The sequence below is a fragment of the Artibeus jamaicensis genome, unplaced genomic scaffold, assembly GCF_021234435.1.
Source record: "Artibeus jamaicensis isolate MK-2021 breed Jamaican fruit bat unplaced genomic scaffold, CSHL_Jam_final contig_1085, whole genome shotgun sequence".
Classification (NCBI taxonomy): domain Eukaryota; kingdom Metazoa; phylum Chordata; class Mammalia; order Chiroptera; family Phyllostomidae; genus Artibeus; species Artibeus jamaicensis.
In genome coordinates, this window is record NW_026521214.1 from 2,595,779 (window position 1) to 2,621,466 (window position 25,688).

At 44.4% G+C, this 25,688-nt stretch overlaps 2 protein-coding genes and 2 pseudogenes across 2 annotated transcripts in view; 3 read left to right on the forward strand and 1 right to left on the reverse strand.

Annotated features, from left to right (window-relative positions):
• The window catches only part of GCSAML (germinal center associated signaling and motility like), a 44,541-nt gene extending 31,001 nt beyond the window's left edge, over positions 1-13,540 (forward strand). The window contains exons 3-4 of the mRNA XM_037164079.2: positions 5,897-5,925; positions 12,946-13,540. Coding sequence (XP_037019974.2) covers positions 5,897-5,925; positions 12,946-13,176 — 260 coding nt within the window. The 3' untranslated portion in view covers positions 13,177-13,540. The remainder of the gene's footprint in view (positions 1-5,896; positions 5,926-12,945) is intronic.
• LOC119062968 (adiponectin receptor protein 2-like) lies at positions 7,660-9,605 on the forward strand (annotated as a pseudogene).
• Positions 13,541-16,372: 2,832 nt separating the features above from the next.
• LOC119062970 (serine/threonine-protein kinase PAK 2-like) lies at positions 16,373-18,716 on the reverse strand (annotated as a pseudogene).
• Positions 18,717-23,221: 4,505 nt separating this feature from the next.
• Positions 23,222-24,148, forward strand: LOC119062971 (olfactory receptor 2G3-like). The gene has a single exon (XM_037164080.2). It carries the CDS (start codon positions 23,222-23,224, stop codon positions 24,146-24,148), a length of 927 nt encoding a protein of 308 aa, XP_037019975.2.
• Positions 24,149-25,688: the final 1,540 nt, after the last annotated feature.

Consider the following 25,688-nt stretch of genomic DNA (forward strand, 5'->3'; position numbering starts at 1 on the left):
ACATGGTATATCCTTTTATTTATTTGTATTTTCTTTGGTTTCTTCAATGTCTCATAATTTTCTGAATGCAGGTCTTCACTTACTATAAATTTATTCCTAGGTATTTTTTTAAGATTTGATTTATTTAATTTTAGAGAGGAGAAGGGAAGGAGAAAGAGAGGAAGAGAAACATCAATGTGTGGTTGCCTCTTCAGTGCTCCCTACTGAGGATCTGGCCCACAACCCAGGCATGTGTCTTCACTGGGAATTGAACTGACAACCCTTTGGTTTGCAGGCCCATGTTCAATCCACTGAGCTACACTGGCTGGGGATTTAGATTTTTTCTTTTTTAAAAAAATATATTTTATTGATTATGCCATTACAGTTGTCCTATTCCCCCCTTCATTCCCCACCACCCTGAACACCCCATCCCCACCATTACCCCCCCTTTCATTTATGTCCATGTGTCACAAGTTCTTTAGATTCTATATTTCCCATACTATTCTTGCCCTCCCCACTGTCTATTTTCTATCTACTGTCTATGCTACTTATTCTCTGTACCTTCTCCCCCCTTCTCCTCCTCCCACTCCCCTGTTGCTAACCCTCCTTGTGATCTCCATTTCTATGGTTCCACTCCTGATCTAGCTGTCCTCTTAGTTTGCTTTTGTTTTAGGTGTGGTTGTTAATACTGTGAGTTTGCTGTCCTTCCACTGTTCATCTTTTTTATCTTCTTTTTCTTAGATAAGTCCCTTTAACATTTCACATAATAAGGGCTCTGCCCCTCATATGTAACAGGTGCGAACAGACCAAAACATTATGGCTCAAGAACAGTTCAAAGCCCCAGAACCAATAATTCTAAGCGACCAAGAGATAGCAAAAATTTCAGATGCACAGTTCAAAACACTGGTGATCAGGATGCTCACAGAACTGGCTGATTTTAGTCACAAATTAGAGGAACAAAGGAAGGCTAAACTAATTGAAATGAAGGGAAATGCACAGGAAAGCAATAGTGATGGAAAGGAAACTGGGACTCAAATCAAGGGAGTGGACCAGAAGGAAGAAAAAAATGACCAAACAGAAAAGAATAAAGAAACAATAATTCAAAAAAAATGAGGAGAGGCTTAGGAACCTCCAGGACATCTTTAAACATTCCAACATCCAAATTTTCTAATGCAATTGTAAGTGCATTTGTTTCCCTAACTTATCTTTTTTGACAGTTCATTACTGCTATATAAAAATAAACCTGATTTCTGAATATTAATTTTGTATCCTGTAACTTTACTGGATTTATTTATGAGTTCTTGTAGTTTTTTGGTAGAATCTTTATGGTTCTCTAAGTATAATTTCATGTTATTGGCAAATAATGACAGTTTTACTTCTTTCTTTCCAATTTGGATGTCTTTTATTTCTTCTTGTCTGATTGCTGTGGCTAGGACTTCCAGTACCATGTGGAGTAGTATTGGTGAGAGTGAACATCCTTGTCTTATTCCTGATCTTAAAGAAAAAGCTTTCAGAGTTACACCATTGAGCATGGCATTAGCTGTGGGTTTGTCATTTATGGCCTTTATTATGTCGAGGTATATCCCCTCTACTCTCATTTTGCTATGAATTTTTATATAAATGGATGTGGGATTTTGCCAAATGCTTTTTCTGCACCTATCAATACAATCATATGATTTTTATCCTTCAATGTGTTTATGTGATGTATCATGTTAATTGATTTGTGGGTATTGAACCAACCCTGCATCCCCAAAATAAATTCCACTTGATCATGGTGTATGATTTTTTGATGTATTGCTCAATTTGGTTTACTAATAATATTTTGTCAAGGATTTCTGTATCTATATTCATCAGGAATATTGTTGTATAACTTTTTTGTAGTATTGTTGCTTAGTTTTGGTATAAGGGAATTGCTGGCCTTGTAAAACGAGTTTAGGAGAATTCCCTCCTCTTCAATTTTTTGGGAACGGTTTGAGAAGGATATTGTTAATTCTTATTTGAATGTTTGGTAAAATTCACTATTCTTATGAGTATTTAATATTAGCAGGACCTATAATGATGTCATCTTGTTCATATCTAATGTTATTTCTTCACATTCTTTCCATCTATTATTTGATTATCAGTTTTACTAGAGTTCATTAACTTCACTAACATTTTATAAAACATTTTGTATTTTATTAACTCTCTATGACAGGAAAGTCTATCTCGGGGCTCAACTTCAAATGATATAAGACTTACACCAATTCTAATGGGCTCGCCAAATATTTTGCTGCTTTCACAGGAAAGGGAGATACAAATTGATTTGGGTGGGGTTATTCTGAAATAATTCAGACTAGTAATGCTCAAGTAACTTCACTGAGGTGCAGTCCCCTTCATTTTTCTTAGACATGCTATGCATTTATAGTAGCCTAGGGTAACCAACCGCGCCTTCTTGATCACCAGCATCTGTCAGCCTAAGGTACTCTGTGTCACAGACCATTATCATGTCCTGTGGACATGATCGACATTCCTGCAAAGCAGATTTCCACAGAGAGACAGAAATCGATACAGCCCTGAGATACCACCACAGCTGCACTGGTTTCCCTCCATGTGAAATCAATGCGTGTTAGACATCTGCTGTTGTATTATGTCAGTCAAGTAAACAGACCTCATCTGCAACAGTAATGCAATTGAAGTTGCCATCTAATTAAATTTATAACAATGTCCAACACCCAGCCATTCTTCACACAGGTCAAAAAGGGAAATTGAATGGGAAATGATTAAAAGAAAGACCTCTATGTCTTTTCAACAGTCAAATAACTAACTTTCTGATTTCATTAGGGAAGCCGAATTGTTGTCATTTTGTTTGTTTGCACTCTACCTGGACCAAGTCACAAGGGCTGGTTAGGAGAATCAATGTGATAGTGTTCCTGGTTGGTCAGGAGGTTTATTTCACGCATGTGTTTGAGCTGCGATGAAATTCACAGGATGTGTTTATTCACAGAAACAGACACAGGGAAGTGTTTTCCCTCCACTCTGGTTAGTGGTTTCTTTCAAAGCAATGTCTTTGGTCCTTTGATCAGCTGAAATGCATAATTAATCAAGTTAGTAGAAATTTTTCTAGTAGAAAAATTTCAACAAAAATTACGTTGTAATTTTCAAAACCTGTGGGGCATAATAAATATAAGTGATAGTTCATATTTGTGGAGTGCTCATTCCAGGCAGGCACTGTTTCAAGAATTTAATTGTTCCTCTAAACAATATTTTTTTCTGTGACTCATGTGTTCTTAAAATAAATATTAATATCACCCAATATTTTTTTTACTTTTTATTTCTTCTTGGATCTGAGTAATTTTAATTTTACTTTTAGTATTAATTTACACTTTTAGTATTAATGTACACTTTTAGTATTAATTTATAAATGTATTACATTACAATCAGTTTCTGTGTTATTTCTGCTTTATGGGTTTTACCAAAGTTCTTTGTAATATATTACATATCGACTTTGACCCAAGTTACTTATATTCTTTACATTTTGTTTTTTTCATGTGGAAAATAGCCTTAAAATTAAAAAAACACTACAACTTTAGATGGTGGTTGTGAAAATAACATTAAAACTGTCTAGTTATTAAACCTATGCCTTATTTAATGAATTAAAAATTTTAAAGTAATGGTGGTATCATGTGCTCCAGAAGCAATCAGACCAGAGACCAATGTCTGCACTCCTTGTTCTTTCTGTGAGGGTCTACTGGGGTGGTCCTTTAGGCTGGCCTCTTCCACTCAGGTGAGTACAAGTACACATTAATGCACCTTCTGTCATGTGTGCTGTGGACCATTTGTGTCCCGTGGACCATTTGTGTCCCACATTTTAACACTGGTAGCATTCTTTCTGCCCCTAAACTAAACCAGGTGATATGCTTAAGACCAGGTTCTCATTCTTCAGAGAGCTTGTTGCTTTTAACGATTCCTGCCACCAGCTGTTGCAGTGCAGTCACAGTTATGGGGTTGACTTGCAGAGAAAACACTGTGGCCTGCTAAGGTCTTACGAATGCTAACAGGGCTACCAGACTTATAAAAACAAATGGCAATTTAAATGAACATTTCAGAAAACAACTTGGTGCTCACTGATGTGTTATCTCTTGGTCTTGGGGAAGGGAAGGTTTTCTTGGCCATTTTACAGGATACTGTCAGCAGGATAATACAGTTACATTAATATATTCACTCTGATATTCTTACACTCTTAAATCTTTAGACATTTTAATGTTTTTAATAGCAAGGAATACATGTGTGGTGGGCAGAATAAAGGCCCTCAAAGATATGCTAGTTTGCATCTGCTTTGTTAAAAAATGTGACAAAAGAGACATTGCAGAGGTGATTAAGTGCTGTGAGGTGGGGCGATATCCTGGATTATCCAGGTGAGCATAGGGGGAAACACAAAGGCCCGGACAAAGTAGTACAGAGCTGAAGAGACTCGCCGGAGGGGTGCAGTGGGAGAATTCAAATTGCCTGGTCTTATGTCACTGGCATTGAAGGTGGAGGGGCTATGACCCAAGGAATGAAGGCAAACTCTGGAAACTGGAAAAGACAAAGAAACAGAGTCTCTGTTTTTCACTCAAGGAAGAACCTCATTACCTCAGACGAGAGAGGGCACCTCACCTGACACGAGATGCTTGTTGGAGGTTGGCATTCAGCTTCATTGCGATCAGCAGAACTTCTCTCACGTGTTTTCCTTCTGATTCTAATGGTCATATTTTCTTTCTCCTCCAATCAGCGCCCTAACTTAAAGTAAGAATTCTACTCAGGAGAGGAAATTCAACCAACCTTTAGCTTCCTAAGGCATGTTCCATGTTTTTAATCTGAGACTAACTACACTTGTTTCTAAATATTTTAACATCTTTAACACCAATAGTGAGACCACTGGTCTTTGATTTTCTTGTACCCATCACACTGACACCTGGTTCTCCAAACTTCTGTCTCTAATGCTACAGATGAATTATATTTCCTAGGCTAATTTCCCAGTTTACTATTATAAAACAATAGTACAGTTGAAACAGATTTATTGTATATGACTACTTATAAGAAGATATGTGATTTTATGGATATATGTAGTATTTATAGTTGAAATCCCTGCATCAAACATGACTTATTTGTGAAGAATGATGTTATTTGAAATTACTAGCATACTTTACATAATCATTTTATGTAATCTTTTTACATAGTCATTTTACATAATCTCTTTAAATCGTTTAATATAATATAAGATTTGGCTAAGAATTACTATCAAGCTTATTAGGTTGTGGAACTCAGAATTAGTCAATATTTCTCTCAGAAACTGAGAATTTTGCTCTATGTAGTAGCATTCTAGTGAGTTCCAGAATTCCAGCTTGTTTCTTACAAATATTAGTAATGCATATCAGATTAACACACATGTACATTGCTTCAGTGTTCATAGATATAATCAACCTCAATCTTTACATTTGTGTTTAATCCGAAGTACTTACTCTTTCTTGTTGATTCAATACCTATCTCTATAATCAGTGTTCATCTTTTAAAAGGTATAAGTTTCCTGTGATACTGTCATGGGAATTATGTCTTAAATTTGTACCTTTAATCATTCTTCTTCCATACCTGCTATACTCTCTTTTCATAGCATGTGCGTGGGCAAATTTGCGTTACCCAACCCCCCAAATCCACCGCTCTTCAGCGCGGGTGTGTCACTTCCCAGAAACACGGAGCTGCCTCGGAAGGTGTGTCCTTCCTGGACCTTGTCGGAAAGCCTGGAGAAGCTCCACAGTGATGAGGCCCGATGCCAGGCATTTAGGTGTCGTCAGCCTCTTCATGGTTTCGTCACTGCCTTCTATCCTTTTTACCTCCCCCCAGCCCACACTGGGATGGTCCAAAACTCTTACGTTGATTTCCTTTTATTTTTATCCTCCAGGTAAAGAAGTTTCATCCACTTCTAATCAGGTAATAAAAACACTACATTTGTCCGATAAATGTCAAAATCCAGATGACTTTGCTTAAGTATAGCTGTAAGTCTTCTTTACTTGCAAATTCTGAATGCACTGATCAATGTTTTTCATATTTAAATAATATTCTTGGTATTTTTTTTACTTTTTAATTTTGGTAATTTTAATCCAGAAATGAAAAGAAATAAAACATTGAAAAATACGTTAACTCATTTAAATGATTGGAAAGTTCTTCCTGCTATTCCAATTCTACTGAAGTTTACTGTTTTAATTTTCAAAACTATAACAAAAATTAATTAAATCAAATAAATAGACACATAATTTAACCTCCAAGAAAACATCAGTTCTTTTTAGTTCCACACATTTATTTCCATCCTTTTGTCCATGAATTAACATTTATATTTAAAAACATGGTGAACATCAACAAGTTTATGAAAACAGTTTATTCCTTTTAATACTATATCACAAACATTTTGTTAATTTGATTATTATGTAGCATCTTAGTTTCTAAGTTTTTCTTTATGGTGTATGCCAGTGAATTATAAGCAGTGTGCCACAAGAATTTGGGGAGGGGCACTGACTTCTTTCCTTTAGATTGTCAAATTTGAAAAACCATAACAGCCAACACAACAGTAGCCATCCAGTGTGCATGAATAAAAATTATACCTATTTCTTTTCTCAGATTGGCAAAATATATATTTGGGTGTGCTGCAGAATTATAACAATTAGATTGTGTCATGAGATTTTAAAAGGTTGAAACTGAAGACCCAAGATGACAGAGGAGTAAGTAGAAGCTACACTAATCTTCTCCCAGGACAAACTGGGAATTGCAGCTAACTTGCAGAGAAATCACCCTGAATAACCAACTGGATGCTAGCTGGAGAGAAGCCTTATAACCACAGAGAGACAGAAGAAATGACTTCACCACATCAAGACTTGTAGAAAGTGTGAGAAGGCTGGCCAGGCTTCCACAGGTGGCAACTGAAATGCCAGTGGGACATTTCAGCGGCCATGGGCTTTCCTCCTGAGAAGTGTGAGCTCTAAATGCCAAGCTAGGCTCTTCAGCCTTCAGCACCAGAACCAGAAAAGAACCCAGGTGACATCCAGCTGTGAAAAGCAGCAGGGGTTCTGTTGGCCTGAGAGAGATGGCTCAAGACTCAGAATGTCTTAAAGGGCCAAAACACAAAATTTTGTTTGCAGCCACTTACCCTGGGTTCTGGCAGAGGGAGAGCCGAGTGGACTAGAGATGTTTGAGGAGGGTCCGGGATTGGCGGCTCTGGGGAGAGAACTGAAGGGACAGCCACCAGGATCCCTGTGCTGAGTCACGCCCCACACAGCAGAGTCCATCTTTCTCAGGCAGAGCTCTGCTCTCCAAATGGCATCAGCCTGAGGGGAAACAATAGCCCCACCTGCAGGAATCACTTGGCCCCACCCTGTGCAGTTTCAGCCAGGCTGCTGATTACAAATTGATTAAATTAACAACTGGTGTGTTTAACCGTGGATTAGTTCAACACCTAAGGTGGAAAATAGGAAGTACCAGCCAAAATGGGAAAACAAAGAAACAGACCCCGAATGAAAGAACGAGAGAACTTTCCAGAAGGACTAGATGAAATCGAACTAGATAAAAAACTGAACTAAAGGAAAATAGATGGAGAGCAGGATGATAGCTAGTGGGAGAGGGTAGGTGAGGGGGGTAGAGTGATTGAGCAAAAAGGAAAAAGGATTCATGGGCATGGACAACAGTGTAGTGATTGCTCCAGGGAGGGGACTACAAGGGGACTACGTGGTAATGGAAGAAAATACAATAAAGACTAAATTTTTAAAAAAGTTTTAAATCACTGGTGTATGTGATTGAAAATGTGCCTAAGCAGACAGACAGGGCCGTAGCCTGGAGGTGGCCCACTCACATCTTCGGACAGCACTGAGGCAGCTGCCCAGGGTCTGGTCCCTGCCCTCCCCGGGCCCCCCTCTCCTCCTCCCTCCCCACCTCTGTTGCCGTCCCTGGGGGACTAGCCTTGCCGGGAGGCACTACAAGCCCTGGGGTAAACTCACTATCCTAAAGGTCCATCCTCCCAAGAAGGGACAGCACGAAAGACCACTTTGTAAAAAAGTCCTTTTTTATTATGTGAATGAAACCTTGAAAGACCAATGGGAGTACAGCAGGACTGCCAAGCTGGAAATCCGGCTCAGGAAAGGCCACCAGCTCGGTATCACGAGAAGAGGTGATAATGACAATCACCAAGGAGATGTGGAGCCTTATTTCCATTGATTTTTGAGAGAGAGGAAGAGAGAAACACTGCTGGGAGACAGAAACACTGATTCGCTGCCGTCCCTAAGCACCCTGACTAGAGATGGACCAGCAACCTAAGCATGTGCCTCCATGAAGAATCGAACCTGCAACCTTTTGGTGAATGGCGACGCTCCAACTGAGCCACCTGGACAGGGTTAGCGCCTGCTTTGGAAGCATTTGTTCTTTCTTCTCCATGAAAACAGCCCTGGGGAACAGGAGTGCAGTGATGAGACTTCTCAGGAGGGGGAGGGCTCCTGGGTGTGTCCCTGCCCTGACAAGCCCGTCATGCTGGGGGAAGAATGGAAGAGTTTGTTTGTAAGATATGAAAAGATTCATGGGGGTAATGTCTCATGATGCGCTCCCAGACTGGCTCGAGGATGATTTCCTTTTACACGGACACTGGCCCTGTGCCTTCTTTATTGGCCTATTGATTCTAGAGAAAGGAAAGGAGAGAAATGTTGATTTGTTGTTCCACTTATTTATGCATTCAGTGATTGAATCTCATATGTGTCCTAACCAAGGACCAAACCCCCAACCTTGATGTAACAGGATAACACTCTCGCCGACCAAGCAATTTGCCTAGGGCCCCCCAGGCCTTCCTTCCTGACCTGTTTTAAGAGCATTTTCAGAATATGCATGAGACAGGCAACATCTTCTGTTTCTGGGATCTTTTACACATGTTTTGCCCAAACGGCTCCACCGTGGCACCTCTGCAAGAGACAGTGGTGTGTGGATTCTTCCTGGGAGCCGTCCCTGCCTGTCCTTTTCACAGGTCTCCCACGCAGGCTACTGTCACCGAGAAGGGGTCTCCCAACTCTCCTCTAAACTGGATTACTCTGGTATTGCTCCTTGGCTTATGCAGTTCTGTTCCTTGGCGTCACTATTCTTTCTACTATAATCCACCACCTCGCTTCATCTACTTCATCGTGTTGTGTGTGCTGGGCATCGCACCTGTTATCATCTCCCAATGGGGCGCGTCTGCCACCCATCAGCACCAAGGAGTCAGGGCCGGCGTGACTCGGGGCTCAGGCCTGAGTGAGCCATTCCTGCCTTGCACTGTGTCATCTTAGAGGGGCCCCCGAAAGCTGCCACCTGTAAACAGCCAGCCTCTGTACCACAGGGACTGCCCGTGTGCTACCTGCATCCGTGAATGCCTCTCTCCTGGCAAGTGTGACAGCTGGTTTCACTCTCATCAGCTGTTCCATGTCTCTGTGGTTGCCGGAGTTTTCGTTCACTCCCACAGGGTCTCACTCCGCTGGGATTTCCATGATCAGCAGAGGCTGCAGTGAAGAGGGTGCACTGTGACACCTGGCCGTAGCCAAGGACCGGGACCCTGAGCCAGACCCTCCGTACCTGCGGGCCACCCTTCCTGGCCATTGGCGCCAGTGTCAGAGAAGCCCCAAAACTTCAACAGCCTCGTGGGCTTGGTGGTGCCCCAGGGGTGCCATGTGGCATGTAATGGAGAAGAGAAAGAACAAAAATAAACCATACCACACGAGGTGGAGTGCATCCGTTTGGAGAAACGACCCAAACCCCGATGTGTTCTTGGGATGTAGTGACTGAAGGCGCTGCGGGACCCTGCAAACTGGCTTCTGATTCACATCATATTTATTTGTCGAAAATGGGGAAGCAGTCTAACTGGAGCTCATTCATCTCCCTTTCTCTCTCCATGTAACAACAATGTACATCGGTTTAAGGGGACATTTCGTGTATCCTGCCGTGCACAATGCGCACCCGCATTTTTGTGTGCATTATACACAGGATTATTATACCCATGATCATACGCATGGCATGTGATCATTACACCCATGTACAACACGCAACCATATTTTTCCCTAAAAAATTTGGGCAAAAACGTGCACACTATACATGGCAAAATATGGTCTACTCAAGGGGTGGGAGTGTGATTTTTAGATGCTGTCTTTAAAGAAAACAAATAAATTAATGTAAGTAAGATTTCTAACTTACTATTTAAATGAGAATTTATATAAATGTTTAAAACTCAAGAGTAGGGGAGGGAGGGAGAATTTTTGTTCAGAATGAAGCATGCAAGTACCACAAACTGTATCAGTTCTTCACGGAGTGACGGCAGCCGCACAATGCACAGAGCCACGGTGCCCCAAGGTGCCTTCTGAAGGCCCATGCACCTGGGACCCAGGTGGGCGGAGAGCGCAGCTCCAGCCCAGAGGTCTCAGGACCACTTGGGAGGTGGAGGGCGGGCTGTGCAGCGGCGCGGGAGCGGCAAGCAGTGTCAGGTAGAGGCTCTAGTTCAGGTGTCCTTGGAGAGGACCCACTTGTTTTCTGTGCCGAGGACCCTCTCTGAGGAGAACAGCCACCTGCTCAGGACAGTCCATTCTGCAGGCAGGCAGGCAGTGGAGAGGTGCACACAGGGGCTGACAGATCACCTCCTGGCTTCCAGTTCAGTTTTGTGGTGATTTTTACTGGACTGCGGGGAGGTGACAGTTTTCCATGTCCTCGTTATGGGGCTTTGCAATGCCTTGGAAATGTCCCTCTATTACAGTCTCTGCCCCCACCCTGCTTCTTCCTCCTGGGAGTAATCGCTGGCCTCCCCATGCCCCCTATCATGTTCCTGGCATGGAGCCAGCCTCGAAGGAGTCCGCCTTGTCCAGGGGCTCTGGAGCCCTCCTCCTCTGCTTCGTCCGGATTAGGAAGATGGGCCCACCCCTGGAGCACTGCGTGGCCAGTCTCATTATGACAGACCAGTTGCCTCTCCTGAACACAGAGGCCAACAGAACTCTTTGTAAAGCAGGACCGGATACCCAGCATGGAGTTATGACCAGTCCCTGAACCCCATTTTTAAGGGATGGCGTGGTGGGGAGCTTTAAAAGGGAATTGTACGTTGTTGCCAGGGAGTCTGGTAGGAACTGTCAAGCTGTATCTTTGCAGAGCTTCTAGAAGTGAAAGAGATTGCTCGTGCCTGTCGCCTGGGCTCTGTCGCCTGTCAGGGAGAGTGGCAGGGGAAGGTGCTGGTTTGAGTATTCTGGTCCCGAACCACCCAAATAGCACTTGAGTGTCAGGGTACTTACTGTCATCCAAGACTTTAGGTGACCGTTACATCCTGGGGATTGTGGGAATTAGAACTAAGCACTGAGGCACCAAGTGTGGGGCACCCTGAACTGGGTGTTTGGGAATATGGAATTTATTCCATATAGGGTTTTCTCGGTTCTTTTTCTCCTTTCTCCCCGCTTCCAATCTCCAGCAAAACCTGGGAACCAGCAAGAAAGAATCTGTGGTAGAACTTGGGAGAAACTTAAGAGTATTTTCATTCTGGCCAAGGTCACTGCCTGGGTGCTAGTTGGACCCAGCAGAATAAAGAGCAGGCTTCCTCCCCTAGGGGAAGGGAGGTCACAACGGCACGCGTGTCAGAACCCAGACTGGCTCTTCGGTCGTGAGCTGGGATGTGGGGTGTGAAATGCAGGCTCCAAGCAAGACTAGGAGACAAGCAGCCCCTGGGGCCCGTCACCCCGCACCCCAGAGTGGGAGCTGAATCTGCTTCAACCTAGCGCAATCCCGTAGGAAAAGTCAAGTTTAACATCGGCGACGTATAATCCAGTAGAAATCTCTCTCTGGGGTGTGTGAGCACCCATTCGTGTGCGCATGCGTCTGTGAACAGCTTGCTGCAGCAGCGTCCCAGCTCGGTCTCACTCCTGGTCTCACTGTCCGGGCGACTGCTCTCCGGAAAGGCGCCCGGGGGCCTCTCCCGCCGAGGTCAGATGCTTGTTTGCCCTGTGCAGATCGTTCATTTTCCTTTTTTTTTTGTCTGTAGGCTGATCAGGGCCTCTACAGCGTCATTCTATCACCAGTAAATAGCGGCCTTTTCCAATACATTTTCCCTTCCCCATTGTAAGTTGCCGAAGCCACAAAGCACGTTTGGGGGGTCATAGAAGGCTGGGGTCTCAAAAGGCAGCTGGTGGGGGGGAGGCAGTTCCAGGCACCGTGGGACTGCCCTGCTTGCTGTGGTCTTCGCTGCCAATAAAAAGGACCAAATGGAATATGGGGGAAAAAAGTACTTAAACACTCTAAAGTTATGCATTGTATTTTATCTAATAAATATGTATAGTTATGTAACCTGATTAACTCCTTACTGAGTTCTGTCTCAGCATCTATGACCTGCAGTATCCTCGAATGCAAGCGCTTTTCTCTAGAGCACAGGTGGCAAACACAAGGCCCATGGGCCGACCTGGTTTTCTCCCGCCCCGCACCTGGTTTTTACCCGGCGGCAGCACTGAGCTCTCGATGAACTGTTAAGGAGTAGTTGCATGTATACAGTCCTAAAGTTACATTCAGCCCTTTGAAGTAAACCGCCAGGCTGGTGCGGGCCCCGCCCCGGTGAAAATGAGTGTGACACCCTTGCTCTAGAATCAGAGGGACCACCATGTTCTTCTTTCCTTCTCTGTTACACGAAGTGAAATAAAAGCAGAGAGAGTAGTAGTAACAGCACATGCAGGGTGCGGCGAAAGCAGGTTTACAGTTTTTCGTATGGAAACGACAATAATAATAATAATTACATAATAATACATAACAATAATACAACAATAAACTGTGTTTCGAGGACTCACAACTGTAAACCTGCTCTTGCCACCCACTCCCACCGCACAGTGCTAAGCCGAGGTCCCTCAGACATCAGGGCCCCAGGTGCCAGATCGGAGAGGAGGGGGCGGGGCCCGAACGCCAGCCTGACTCCCGTCCGGTCCTTGTGCCCCGCAGGGAGCTCAGCACGGCGGCGGCTCCGACGAAGTGTGCTACACCACCATCTGCCACAGGCCCTCCTTGAGCTCCAGCGAAGGCGGCTACGAGAACATCGACGCTGTCACCAAGAGAGTGAAGGCCCGGGACGCAGAACCAGAGACCGAATACACCCTCCTGAGGGCGCCGCGCGTCCCCAGGCGGCCCTCCTGCGCCCTGGAGCACGATTACGAACTTGTGCTGCCCCAGTAGGCCCCTCGCACCCCGTTGTGCTCTCTGGGGAGGTGTCTCACCGCGCAGCTCACAGCACACCCACCACGTGGGTGTTTCTGGCGGGGGTTTAGAAACGGTATCCCTCCACCACGTGGCCTTGGGAGACTCTTCAACGCGGCCCCGCTGAGGTCTGTGTGGAGCCGGGTGCTGTGGCACTGTGAAGTGTTCTCCACCTTTCTGTCTGTGAGGTTTGAGGACATGGAGGTGGTGGGGACACCTCCCTAGGACAATAATCACCCACCGACCGTCATGGCACCCAAAATATTCCATCCCAATCACTGTCTCCAAATTTCAAATGCCAGCATTTTCATTCCTAAATATGTACTTCATGTCTGATGTGTAAACTGCTCAATAAACTTTAAAAATATAAGACCAGTGACGAGATCCTTTGCTAAGCTAATACTTCCGTTTTGCCTTTTCCATGTGTGTGAAATTTTATTGGTGGTGATGTTTCAAGAATCAGTAGTGGTTGGTAATTGGATTTTGCGAGAAGAGATGCCGAGCACGCCGTTGCCTAAAACGAAGTGCGGCGGGCTCAGCTGTCCACTGTCTTCCTTTCAATAGTAAATAGAATGACTTTGTTCAACGATCAGTAAAAATCAAAGGTGGCCTCATACCTGTAGCTCTGCTCACAGCGTCCTGGGGGACTAATTACCCAGGAACTGCCTGTGGTAGTTACCTCTGCTAAAGAAGAAGTCATCTCTGATTTTAAATTTGACACAAGTGGATAAATAACCCATTCATTTTTATTTTCATTCCCAAGGAATTTTTCACTGACATGCCAACTTCCCAGTGAGGACATGGGCTCTAGTGGACAAAGTGTCCACGGGTCATTTTTCTGTATCGTGGCCCTTGGGCTGTGGACAAGCACCGGTCAGTAGATGGACACGGCCACCATTCATGTTACACAAGTTTTGACTCTCTGCCCTTGACTAGTTCTTGTGCTCTTTTGTGTTGATTTCAAGGTCTGAATGGAGAACATCACAGAAATCTTACAACTGGGAACAGTCACCCTGTCCGAACTATGCCAGCCTTGTAGAAATCAGCTAAATTTAGGAAATGACAAAATTAGTTACTCTGTATGCCTTTGTAGTTATTTTTAATATATAAGAAGTGTCATTTAAAATAAGATTGAGTAAGTTTTAATTGTGTAATAATCTGGAATTATAGGAGAAGGGGTAGGTGATAGACTGGTGAATAGTATGTTTTTTTTTTTCATTTAATCTTTATTGCATTTCTTCTGTTACCATTTAGTCCCCATATACCCCCCTGCTGCCAGCAATCACCACACTGCTCTCCATGGCCATAGTCCTTTATCCTTTTGGCTGAATCCCTCCTCCCCCGCCCATCCCCCCAGCTGTCATCTACTCCTCAAGCCTATTCCCTGTAAAATCTAGTAAATGAACTGAATAGCATTGTCTAATAGAAGAATCATTGAAGTTCAAAGGCATACATGTGACCTAGTTATGGACAGATCACTTAATCTTTCTGAGGTTCAGTTTTTCAGCAAAAGGGAATTTTCAAAATTAAATACCTTATGTGGTTTTGAAAAACAAAACTATTGTTTTAGAAGTGCTTTTGAACCTGTAAATTGTTTTCTAAAGGTTAACTTATTTTCGTGCATATAAATACTTGGAATTTTAAACTTGCGTATATCTTTAATCAATTTGCATACAATAAAATGTAACCACCCTAAGGAGTTATATAAATTTTGTCAAATGTATTCACCCATGTAACCACTTCCCCATGTATGTCATTACAGAAAGTCCTATCATGTTCGTTTCTGGTCAATTTTACCTGTCCTGGCAACTAATGCCCTGCTTTGTATAACTAGATCAATTAGTCTCTTCTGAAGATGTATAGGAATTGATCCTTCCAGCATTTGTGGGTTTTTTTTTTACATTCAGTCATTTTTTATTCATCACATATTTAAGATTCTTCTGTTTTACCTTGTATCAGTAGTTGACATCTTTTTTCAGGGTATACTTCAATATAGATATACTATAATTATAAATCTAATCACTTGCTGATGGGTACATGCCGTATTTAGTTTTTGACATCATGAACAAAGCTAGTACAAATATACTTGCATTCCCAGATGTACATGTTTGCAGGCTCGGTGGCTTAAACAACAAAAAATTCATGTTCTCACAATATGGAGTCTGGGAAGCCCAAGATCAAAGTACCAGTAGATTTGATTTCTCTCAGGCCTCTAAGTGAGAAACCGTTTCATGCTTCTCTCCCAGTTTCTACTGAACTGAAATTTCTAGGGGTCTAATTGTATGGGGCGCCCTGGATAGTCCTTCTCAGGTGAAAAATCATTTAGTGTACCTGGCTGCTCCTACGACCAAAAGCAAAGGCACAGCGCCCGTGGACCTCCATGGATTTTGGAGACAATATATTAATTTTTTTATTACAGTTGGTACACAGTATTATATAATAGTTTCAGGTGTGCACATAGTGATTCGACATTTCTATTCCTTACCATGTAATCCCCACATCGAGTCTAGTAACCTCGGAGACAGCGCCCTCTTTGGTTGGGTGTGCAGCTGTGAGACACTTACCAAGTGAGTGGAAGCTGATAGTTTTCTTCTCCTTTTTATTGACTGTCATGACATGACACTGGCAAGACTATACAGGTTTCAGGGGCACAATCCCACAACACGTCATCTGTACACCCTAGTGTGTGGTCGCCATCCCAAATCAGGCCTCCGTCCATCACCATTTATCCCCGCCCGACCTTCCTCCAGCTCCCCGTGCTGGCTCTCCCTAGCTAGCTTTTCCTCTATTTTTTCCTTTTTGCTCAATTCCTCTCCTCTCCATCCAGCCCCTCAACACCCCACCCAGAGCTGTCAGCCTGCTCTGTCCATGAGTCTGTCTCTGTTTTCCTTGTGAGTTCAGTTTGATCATTAGATTCCACACATGAGTGAAATCACACGGTACTCATCTTTCTCCGAGTGTCTTATTTCACTCAGCATAATGCTCTTTAGATCCACAAAAGCTGCTCATTCTCTTGTGATTCAGTTATCTTTCTCTTCCTGGTAAAGAAACCAAGACACCCTTACAAATAGAAATTTATTTATACCCTGATTTTCAGAGCTTCTCTTATGCTTGCAGTTTTTTTTTTAAATCAGTTCAGAATAATCCTTATGCCAAAAAAGGTGTATTTGGAGTGTCATATTCTGACATTGTTCACCAATGGCAGCGACATTTTTTTTGCCCACAGAGTCACTATGTTGGGATTCTTTTAATTTTTTCGTCACCAGAATCTCCGTAACGATCGATTTCTTTTTGGGGCTATTTCTGTAAACTAACCTGTTGGATATCACCATCCTGTCCCAATGCCACATCAGTAGCAGTGAAAACCATACCAGCAGCCCCTTGCCCAATGTTTTCATGTCGTGCATATTTTTTCTTAGGGTCGCCTGTAGTCACATAGTTCTCAATTTCTGCATAATCTTTTCATCTGTCACTTGGTCTCTGTGAAAAGACTTGACACCCCTACCACCATTAGAATCACCGACTGGTACAGGAATGGGGCAGTTACAGACCACGTGTAAATTGATTTTGTGTGATCCACTCGCGGGGCAGGAACCGGAGCAGTAGCCTCTTCATCATCGTCATCTTCCTCCAAGGCTGATGTTTCCGGCTCCCTGAGAGTTCAGGCTGGGGTTCCAGAAGGGAAGCCGGCTTTCTCCCGAGGAGGAAAGTTCAGATGCTCAGGCTTCACTGTATGGGACCCTCGGAACGTGAAGGCGCCCGCACAGCCTGAGGATTCTTGTTCCGCTTCAGCTCGGTGATGCTGGGCGTCTGCAAGGACCGAGCCCGCGGCTCCGGCCGGCCCGCGAGGTCTCCAGGGGCCGCCTCAAAGCCAACGAGCACGTGCTCGAGTCGGATGGGCGAGAAACTCCCGGCTGCTGCTTCTCTTTCTCCTCCTTTCCTTTCTCTGTGCCTGAGACCGTAGAGGTGATTTTATTCCTGGGCCTTTCTTTCCAAGAAACAGAGAGGGCAACGGGTTCAAGGTGTGACTGGCTGACCAGGTGCTAAAACCCGTACAGCTCCTTCTGCTGGCAGGCGCGGCGGGGCGGGCTTCCAGTTCCCCCGGATCAGCAACGGTCCGGAGGGAGGACAGCGCCCCCGGCGGGGAAGGGTCGCGGCCCAGCCCGGGTTTGGAGCAGGAGAGGCGGGCAGCGCGGGCGGGCCGGGAGGGCGCGCAGGGAGGGCGCCGCAGGCGGTGCAGCCCCGCCCCACGGCCGCAGCAGCGGGCAGGCAGGGCGACCGCCCAGGCCGGAGGGCTGAAATGGAAATGCTGATCTTTTGAGGATGAAGCAATGAATACCCCTTAACTTTCTTCCCGGGGCCCCATCGTAGCCTGCGTTTGATGGCGTGTAGTCTGACGGCTTTGGACTATGCCGTTGTTACTAATTACTTTTTTAGGTGGCGTATTTTCAGGGCAGTGACAGCGGTCGGAAGGGCACTTCAGCGCGCGCTTCCCGCTGCTCTGTCGGCCGCTGGCCTGCGCGCCTACCGGCTCCAGTTCCCCGCGTTCCGATGAACTGTGTACCCTTCTCTACAGCCAGTTCTCCCACTTTTGGCCTCGCTCCTGTCTCTCCTGCCACCTCGAATGAAACTGTTCCAGAATTTTGTTCTCTCTCCTACATCATTTTCCCCCTCTTTACAGTATTTAAGCAAAGCAAGAAGAAGTGCTATTTTATTCTAATCTACAAGACTTCAGGGGTGGAATGGGAGAAATAGATTAAAAAAAATGTACTTGAAAAGTAACTAAATAAAATTTATATAAAAAATAAAATACACATGCATAAAGAAATAAATATGAATCTATATTGAGAGGAATGCCATATATATATATATATATATATATATATATATATATATATATATATATATATAATTTGTGACCATAACAGATTCAATGTGAGGAGGAAGCAAAGCTATACAGGTTCAAAGGATTCATGTACTATTGAAATTAAAATTGTTTAAACTGGGGGAAAAAAAAAAAGACCTCTCACCCTAGATTTTTCTTCCCTTTTGAAGCAAAAATCTTAAGTTATCTTGGCTTCCTTCCTCAAATTCTTTACCGTTGGCTCTTACATCCTCTTCACCCACATTTCACATGACCATACTGGAAATACATCTCTTTCTTTAAGTGACATTTATTTTATTTGATAACATCTGAATGATACTTTCTCACACAAGATTTTTTTTTTCTTCCTGGCATAATTACTTTCCTTTTTCTTGCCGATAGAAGAATGAGGCGCCTTGACCTCATCCCCAGGCCTGTGTATATTCTCAATCAGGCGACTGGTGCCTGAAGTTCAAGGTGAACTTCCTCCAGAGATGGTGCCCTCGAGCTCCGCGTTCTCTGGTCCAGTCAAGGAGCCTGGCCCCTGGCAGGGCTTCGGTCCTCCTCTTTTCACTGTCTTCCTGAAGTTGGCTATTTCTTGGCTCTTACATGGACCACTTTCTTGACTTTTCACCGTTGTCTTCTTAGAGGTCATCCCCGAATAACTTCTCTGGGAAGGATCTTAGGAGATCCTGAGACATAAATGTACACCTGAAAAGGTCTTTACTTTTGATCTCATTCTTTCTTGCTGGAGAGTTTGACCAAGTATAGAATTCCAGGTTAAATAAAGTGGTGAAAAGGCAAGCTACAGACTAGGAAAAAAAAATTTGCAGTACACACATCTGAAAAAAAACAAAACAGGATTCAGATTTTAGAAAGAACTTCTAAAATTCAATAAGAAAAATACAAATGATCCAAGTTTTTTAAATGTATTTTATTGATTATGCTGTTACATTTGCCCCCCTTCACTCCCCTCCACCCTGAACGCCCCCTCCCACCCACATTCCCCCCTTTCAGTTCATGTCCATGGGTCATACTTATAAGTTCTTTAGCTTCTATATTTCCCATACTATTCTTATCCTCCCCCTATTTTCTACCTACCATCTATGCTACTTACTCTCTGTACCTTTTTCCCCATTCCCTGCTGCCCTTCCTCTGTGTGATCTCCATTTCTGTGATTCTGTTCCTGTTCTAATTGTTTGCTTAGTTCATTTTTTTTAGGTTCAATTGTTCATAGTTGTGAGTTTGCTGTCATTTTACTGTTCATATTTATCTTCTTTTCCTTAGATAAGTCCCCTTTAACATTTCATATAATAAGGGCTTGGTGATGACGAATTCCTTTAACTTCCCTTATCTGGGAAGCAGTTTATCTGCCCTTCCTGAATGTGTTTTTTTAAACTGAGTTTCCGGACGACCGCATTTGCTTTTAGTGGGTGGGGCAGATGTTCCACTAAAGATTTAAGTTTTATTGCCATTTTTTAGGCTCCCTATTACTAAATCCACTTTGGAAACTTTATTTTATTTTCTAGGCAATTATCCTTTTTAGGTTTAAACATATTGACCTAATATTGTACATAATAATGTTGATCAAAATAAGTAATAACACTAAAAATATTCTAACTCTTAAAAACATGAGGGGTTGCTTTGTGCCACTTATCTATTGTCCGTGCAACAATATTTTAATGAAACTAAGGGCAAAATAATACGAATGAGCTGCAAATCTGAACAATGAGACACGTGCCGGGCCACAGCTCTGCAGGTGTTTGTGATTCTACAGATGAGCTGGTCTGCAGTCGAGTGATTACAACCAGGAGTGAGAGCACAGAAGGTTCCAGAAGACAGGAGCACTTGGGGTGGTGTATCCCTGAGCGAGTGGAGTGTGTCTGTGATAAGGAGGCCCAGGGAGGTCTCCTGGTAGGAAAGTGACATTGGAGCCCAGCCTTGCAGATGTGTGTGCACACGCATGCACACACGTGTTCCTAGAATTCCTGTTGGTCTCTTCTCAATTTGTACCCCTCTAAGAGAGGGAGACCATATGTTCACCCCCATGGTCTTCCAACGTGATTTTTGTCCAAAAGTTGGTGTCATTTGAGGTTATGTTTGTTTATCAACTTTGGTGTTGTAGTTAAGCTTAGTTTGCATAATAATTCACTTGGATTTGAATGATTTTGGCAAACCTAGTTCCATAGTTTAATAATAAATGACATGTACCTACATGAGCCTTCCAGGGAGACTGTTTACATTTCATCTTTTATTCAGAGTGATTAGGGAGGGAGCGGTTAGGAGAACTTCAGGAAAAGATGAATTTTCAGTAGAGGTTTGAAAAAATGTTAGTGCTTCCGAATGTAGTTGGTGCCTCATCCACTGGCCATCTTATTCGAAAACCGAACACTCCAAATAATCTCTCACGAGATAATAAGAGCAGACTGACAAAATACCCTGCCCCCTGGGCCTTCTTTCCCTAAGTGGGTTCTGCCTAACTGCACACCAGTGAACACAAATATTAATTGCTGCCTTGGGACCCTTTGCCCCAGCGGTACGGCCAAGAAAACACGCCGCGCAGTCCTCTTTGTGAGTTTCACGGCCCTTGTCATTTCAGAGAAAGCAGAGAGTTCTCTCCTTCCCGGCTCGCCGCGGTCTCTGCTCTCTGCCCTCGGGTAAACGATGGCAGCAGCAGCGCCCACAGGAACCCCAGGTGCCCTGTGCATCGATTTTGTGGCAAAGACTCTACAGGGAGGAAGGCAATCACTGTGCTCCTTTCTACTGAGTAAAAATGTAATGAAATAAAGTGTTCTGTTGTTAATCGGATTTAAGGGCAGTGGACAGGATTGTTTTCCAGTATTTTTACCAGGCAGACACATGTTTCTCTTATGTGGATTGACTAAATGAGTTCTTTGCAGACAGATCAAAAACTACCAATCTATTCATTTGATGTCACAGAAGAAGTGATAACTTGAAAAATAATTTGGCGTTGATGCAAACATTTCAAATAATTCTGTGCTCTTCCAGTATGCAAATGTGTTATCGTGTCAAAAAATACCATATGGCACATTTATATTTAAATTTCTAGAAAGTATAAAGTAACTCGTTTAAAATGCTGTTAAGAAAGCAAAAAATGGGTGGTTTTCCTTGTGATTGCACCAACATGACCGATGTTTAAAGCGGCTGACCGTCCTTCTATTCTTCTCCCTGTGCTGTGTTAGAATCACGTTTAAAGAACTCGCTCGACAGTCAAAAACTGGCGGGTGGAATGATCCGACAGAGCCCCCAGCGTGGTGCCGCCCACCCGAGGTTCTTACCCAGGTTCAGGATGGAAGTCTCTGTGGGCAAATGCCCTTCATTGCGTGCAGCTGACACGGTGCCTTCGCTGAGACCTGCCTCAGGGTCAACAAAACATGATACTGAGTCAAAACAATGAGGAGACACGTGTCTTTTAATCATTATTTTATTCCTAGAGTGGATGAAGAGTAGGTAAGACGTGAGGTTGGAGGGCAGGGGTGAGGTGTGGGTGGGTGTGTGCTGTTCGTGCAGGAACCTGTGGGTTATCTGATGGGAAATGACGGGCGATGCTGGGGCGTGGGCGTGATCAGTGGGCAGGATCCTGAGGAGAGGGCTGAGAAGGAGAAAATGTCCTGTTTAGGGAAAGAAAGAACTAGACCTCAGCACTGAGTTAATCAGGCGATCAGCTTGCATTTTAATAGAATTTCTGTTTTGTTTGCAAGCTTCGGCTGTGAGGCCTCCGGAGCACATTTTTTCCTCTTTTCTTCCAGTGCTTATAATATATGTGTGGAGTAAAGCCAACTGAATATGTGTAAACACTCTACATGCAAGTCTGCGCACGATCCATCAGAATGGATAGTGAAGACAAAAAGCATCAGAGGCTCGTGGAGAGAGGCACATGTTACAACTTCTGAAATTTTTCTCAATCTGCCATGAACTGAGGAACTTCCGAAGATTTCAGTCTGGAAAGAATCTCGATGAAGAGGCACATTCAACAAATTCGGTGTATTACTAGGATCTGAGTCTCAGTGGTGTGCCGAGGCAGGGCTGCTGGGGACAGGAGAGGTGAAGGGCGATTTCAGATCTGATGCTGCATTTCAGTCAAGGTGTGCGAAAGGGGAGACACACTATCGTTCAGACAGTATCACAAAGTGCTATGTGGTGGCCGGTGCCTGGACCCACTCTTAGACACGTGAATTCACAGTGGGGTTTTTGCACACACAGGTACACACAGGCACATGAGAATAGAGTTCCACAGTCAGAGCTGACAAAATCAGCTAAAGACACAGCGAGGCACACAGCCGAGGGGCGTGGTGTGATTCGGTGAGAGGCATGAGCAGTTTGACAGAAGAAAGAAGAAAACAAGTATGAAAAATTGGGAAATCATCCAAGTGGCAAAGAAGAGGAAGAACAAACTCAATATAGAATAGGCAAAAGTTTCCATTATGGAGAAAGAACAAACACACTTAGAATCTCATAATAGGTAGAGTTTTAAAAATAAAACATGACAACATAGTTTATTGCTCAGAATAATGAGATGGGAGCAGAAGGGCATCAGCTCACAGGACTTACTGTTAAGAGATTATTTCTAAGTTTTGTGAGTCCTGTTCGATGAGACAAAAGCACAGAAGACAAATTTAGGATATCGAGTAACATTTAAAAAGTGGTTAATAATAGATGGTGTGCATAAAACTTGTCCAGGGAAGGCTGGAGCAGTGTGGGACCAGCGAGCCCTCAGCAGGGAAGTCAGGGTGGGACCCTTCAGATTATGCGGATACATTGGAACCATATTGTTACAGTGTCCACTGGGCCACGATGGCAGGAGGTACTGAGTGCAGTTCGGGAAAAGAAGTTTCAACAGCAGCGGCAGCTTGCAAAATAGGGAAGACCTGTGCACGTTTGGAGGTAAAGGTAAAGAAGTGAACAGGTCAGATTGACAGTGTAAATATATAAAATAAGTAAAGGACAAAACTCCTAGGGAAGGCAGGGAAAGGACGAGTGTAGGCATAAGTGAGGTTCAAACTTGAAGGGACTGTTTACAAGTCAAAGAGAAAATGTGCTCTCCGTGTCGAGGTGGGGACAGCACAGATTTCTCACCCATCTCACACATTTTCTTACCTCGGTACATTTTTCTATTTTAGCAGCCATGCGATGAGAAGTATGGTCATTCCCAACATCAGCTCCTTCAGCGGATTTTTTCTGCTGGGCTTCTCCAAGCAGCCGCTGCTAGAGGCGGCCCTCTTCATCATCGTCGTGGTTTTCTACCTGCTCACCCTGCTGGGCAATACAGCCATCATTGTTTTGGCTCGCCTGGATCCCCGGCTGCACACCCCGATGTACCTTTTCCTCGCCCACTTGTCCATAATGGACCTCTGCTATACCACCAGCACAGCCCCCCAGCTCCTGGCTCACCTGTATGGCCCAGAGAAGACGATAACTTATGGTGGCTGTGTTGTTCAGCTCTACGTGGCCTTGGCCATGGGCTCCACCGAGTGCCTGCTCCTCGCAGTCATGGCCGTAGACCGCTATGTGGCAGTGTGCCGGCCCTTGCACTACACCATCCTCTTGGGCCCACGCACCTGTTGGAAGCTGGTGGCCACCACCTGGCTCACTGGCCTGGTCAGCTCACTGGTGCAGACTGTGCTCACCACACGGGTCCCGCTTTGTGGAAAAAATGTCATAGATCACATCTTCTGTGAAGTGCCGGTTCTCCTCAAACTCGCCTGCGTGGACACCACGTTCAATCGGATGGAGCTCCTGCTGGTCAGTGCCCTCTTCCTCCTGACGCCCCTTGTGCTCATTCTTGGCTCCTACAGCTGCATCGCCCAGGCTGTGTGGAAGACCAGGTCCGTCCAGGGCCGGCAGAAGGCCCTGAGCACCTGCTCCTCGCACCTGACCGTGGTGTTCCTCTTCTACGGCACCGCCGCGGCCTCCTATCTGCAGCCCTCTTCTGCCAGCTCTCGGGACCGGGACAAGGTCATGGCCTTGCTCTATGGCATTGTCACTCCAACCCTAAATCCTTTCATCTACACCCTGCGTAATAAAGACATGCGAGGGGCACTGAGGAAGATGATGGGGAAACAGTAAAGATGAGAAGTTTGAAGAGACGGTGGCAACTGAAGAACGGGGAATGGCTAAATGGAAACAGCTGCGAGGTGCTCGTGGTTCTGCAAGTGTGGCCATCTTTTTTTCGTTTCTGAGTAGCCAAACTCTAAGTGCGGCAGAACACGTCTACTTTCTGACATTAATACATGTTATAGCTCATCTGTGAGGGATAAATGGCTGAGAGGTGCTAATAATCACCCATCTTCACGCTGGCAATGACCAAACTGCAAAATGACCAACTCAGGCAATTCTTCTTGTTACCATTCCCATGAACGGGGCAGTGAAAATAGCCCTCCTGCAGTGCTGAGAAGCTCTCGTGACGATGGAGTCAGATGAAGCGTGTTTTGTAGGCTGCAAGTGTAGAACATTAGCAACCCCACGTCCAGCTGTGGGGGTTCTTTTTCTTTTTGGGCTGCTTATTTAGAATGACACGGTCTGCATATTGGCAGGCACCTCAGGGGCCATCTGCCCTAGTTCACCTACTGCACAAATCACAGGAAAACATTGTTAAATGATAGTCATTCGAATTTAAACATTCCCACAAAAAGGGGATTTCTTTTTCCCCAAAGTGCACTGGCAGTTAGCCCCTCTACTAAATCGACCTTGCTGGGCTTTGGCCTTCAGAGCCACACGAAGTAGCTTCTGACAGTATAACCTTCCCTTTACCTAAATGCTGTGGAAATAGGGACTTGACTGCTACGCACAACTAACCTGAACTAACGTGAGTGCTTTAAACTGTTTCTTAGGGAACGTGATATACCAGCCCTCCTTACAATCCTGGTGTTTACTTTCATTTCGATTAAAAAATTTAAATCTGCTTCAACAAATGAACTTTGCTGATCAAGTTGATCTATGTGGTGGGAAGAATTTGTCTTTTAAATGTCTTTTGCCAAAAGCCAACCTGATTTTCACATGGGCAGCTACTTTCCAGTCAGTTCCCGCAGGCGTCCTGTTGGTGCAGAGAAGGGAATGGCCAGCAGCTCCCACCCCAGAGGGAGCGAGCTGCACCCCTGCTCTCGGGAGCGGCGTCCTCCGCATGCGCACGGCTTCCAGGGCCACCCGTGGGCCCCGGTCATTACTTCACCAGCCAGTATTACCTCCTTAGCATGGAAATCCTTCTGTTGTGTCCTTATAAAATAGACAAGGAAACGAGAAAACACAACAGCATATAATGGTTGGCGTTTTCTCCATCGGCTTGGTTGTTTCAACCAGAGCATGTGAGGGATCCTGGGAAGCTCTCCTCTCTCACCTTCCCCGTCAGATCAGTCGTTAAACTCCAGGGGGTAAACTCCACGGCTGTTGCTTCCGAACACTTCTCCAATCAGCTCACCATCATTTCCAGTCTAACTTAAAAGGGTGTTGCATGCTGACAATGGGCTGTAAAACAGTCACTGAACAACCGAGTGTATCAAATGAATACTTACCAGAGTTCAGTAAACTGGTCAGGTAGAAAGGCTGTCTTAAAGATACATACTGATATCACAATGCTACGTTCAACAGCCTCCTTATACAATGGCAATAG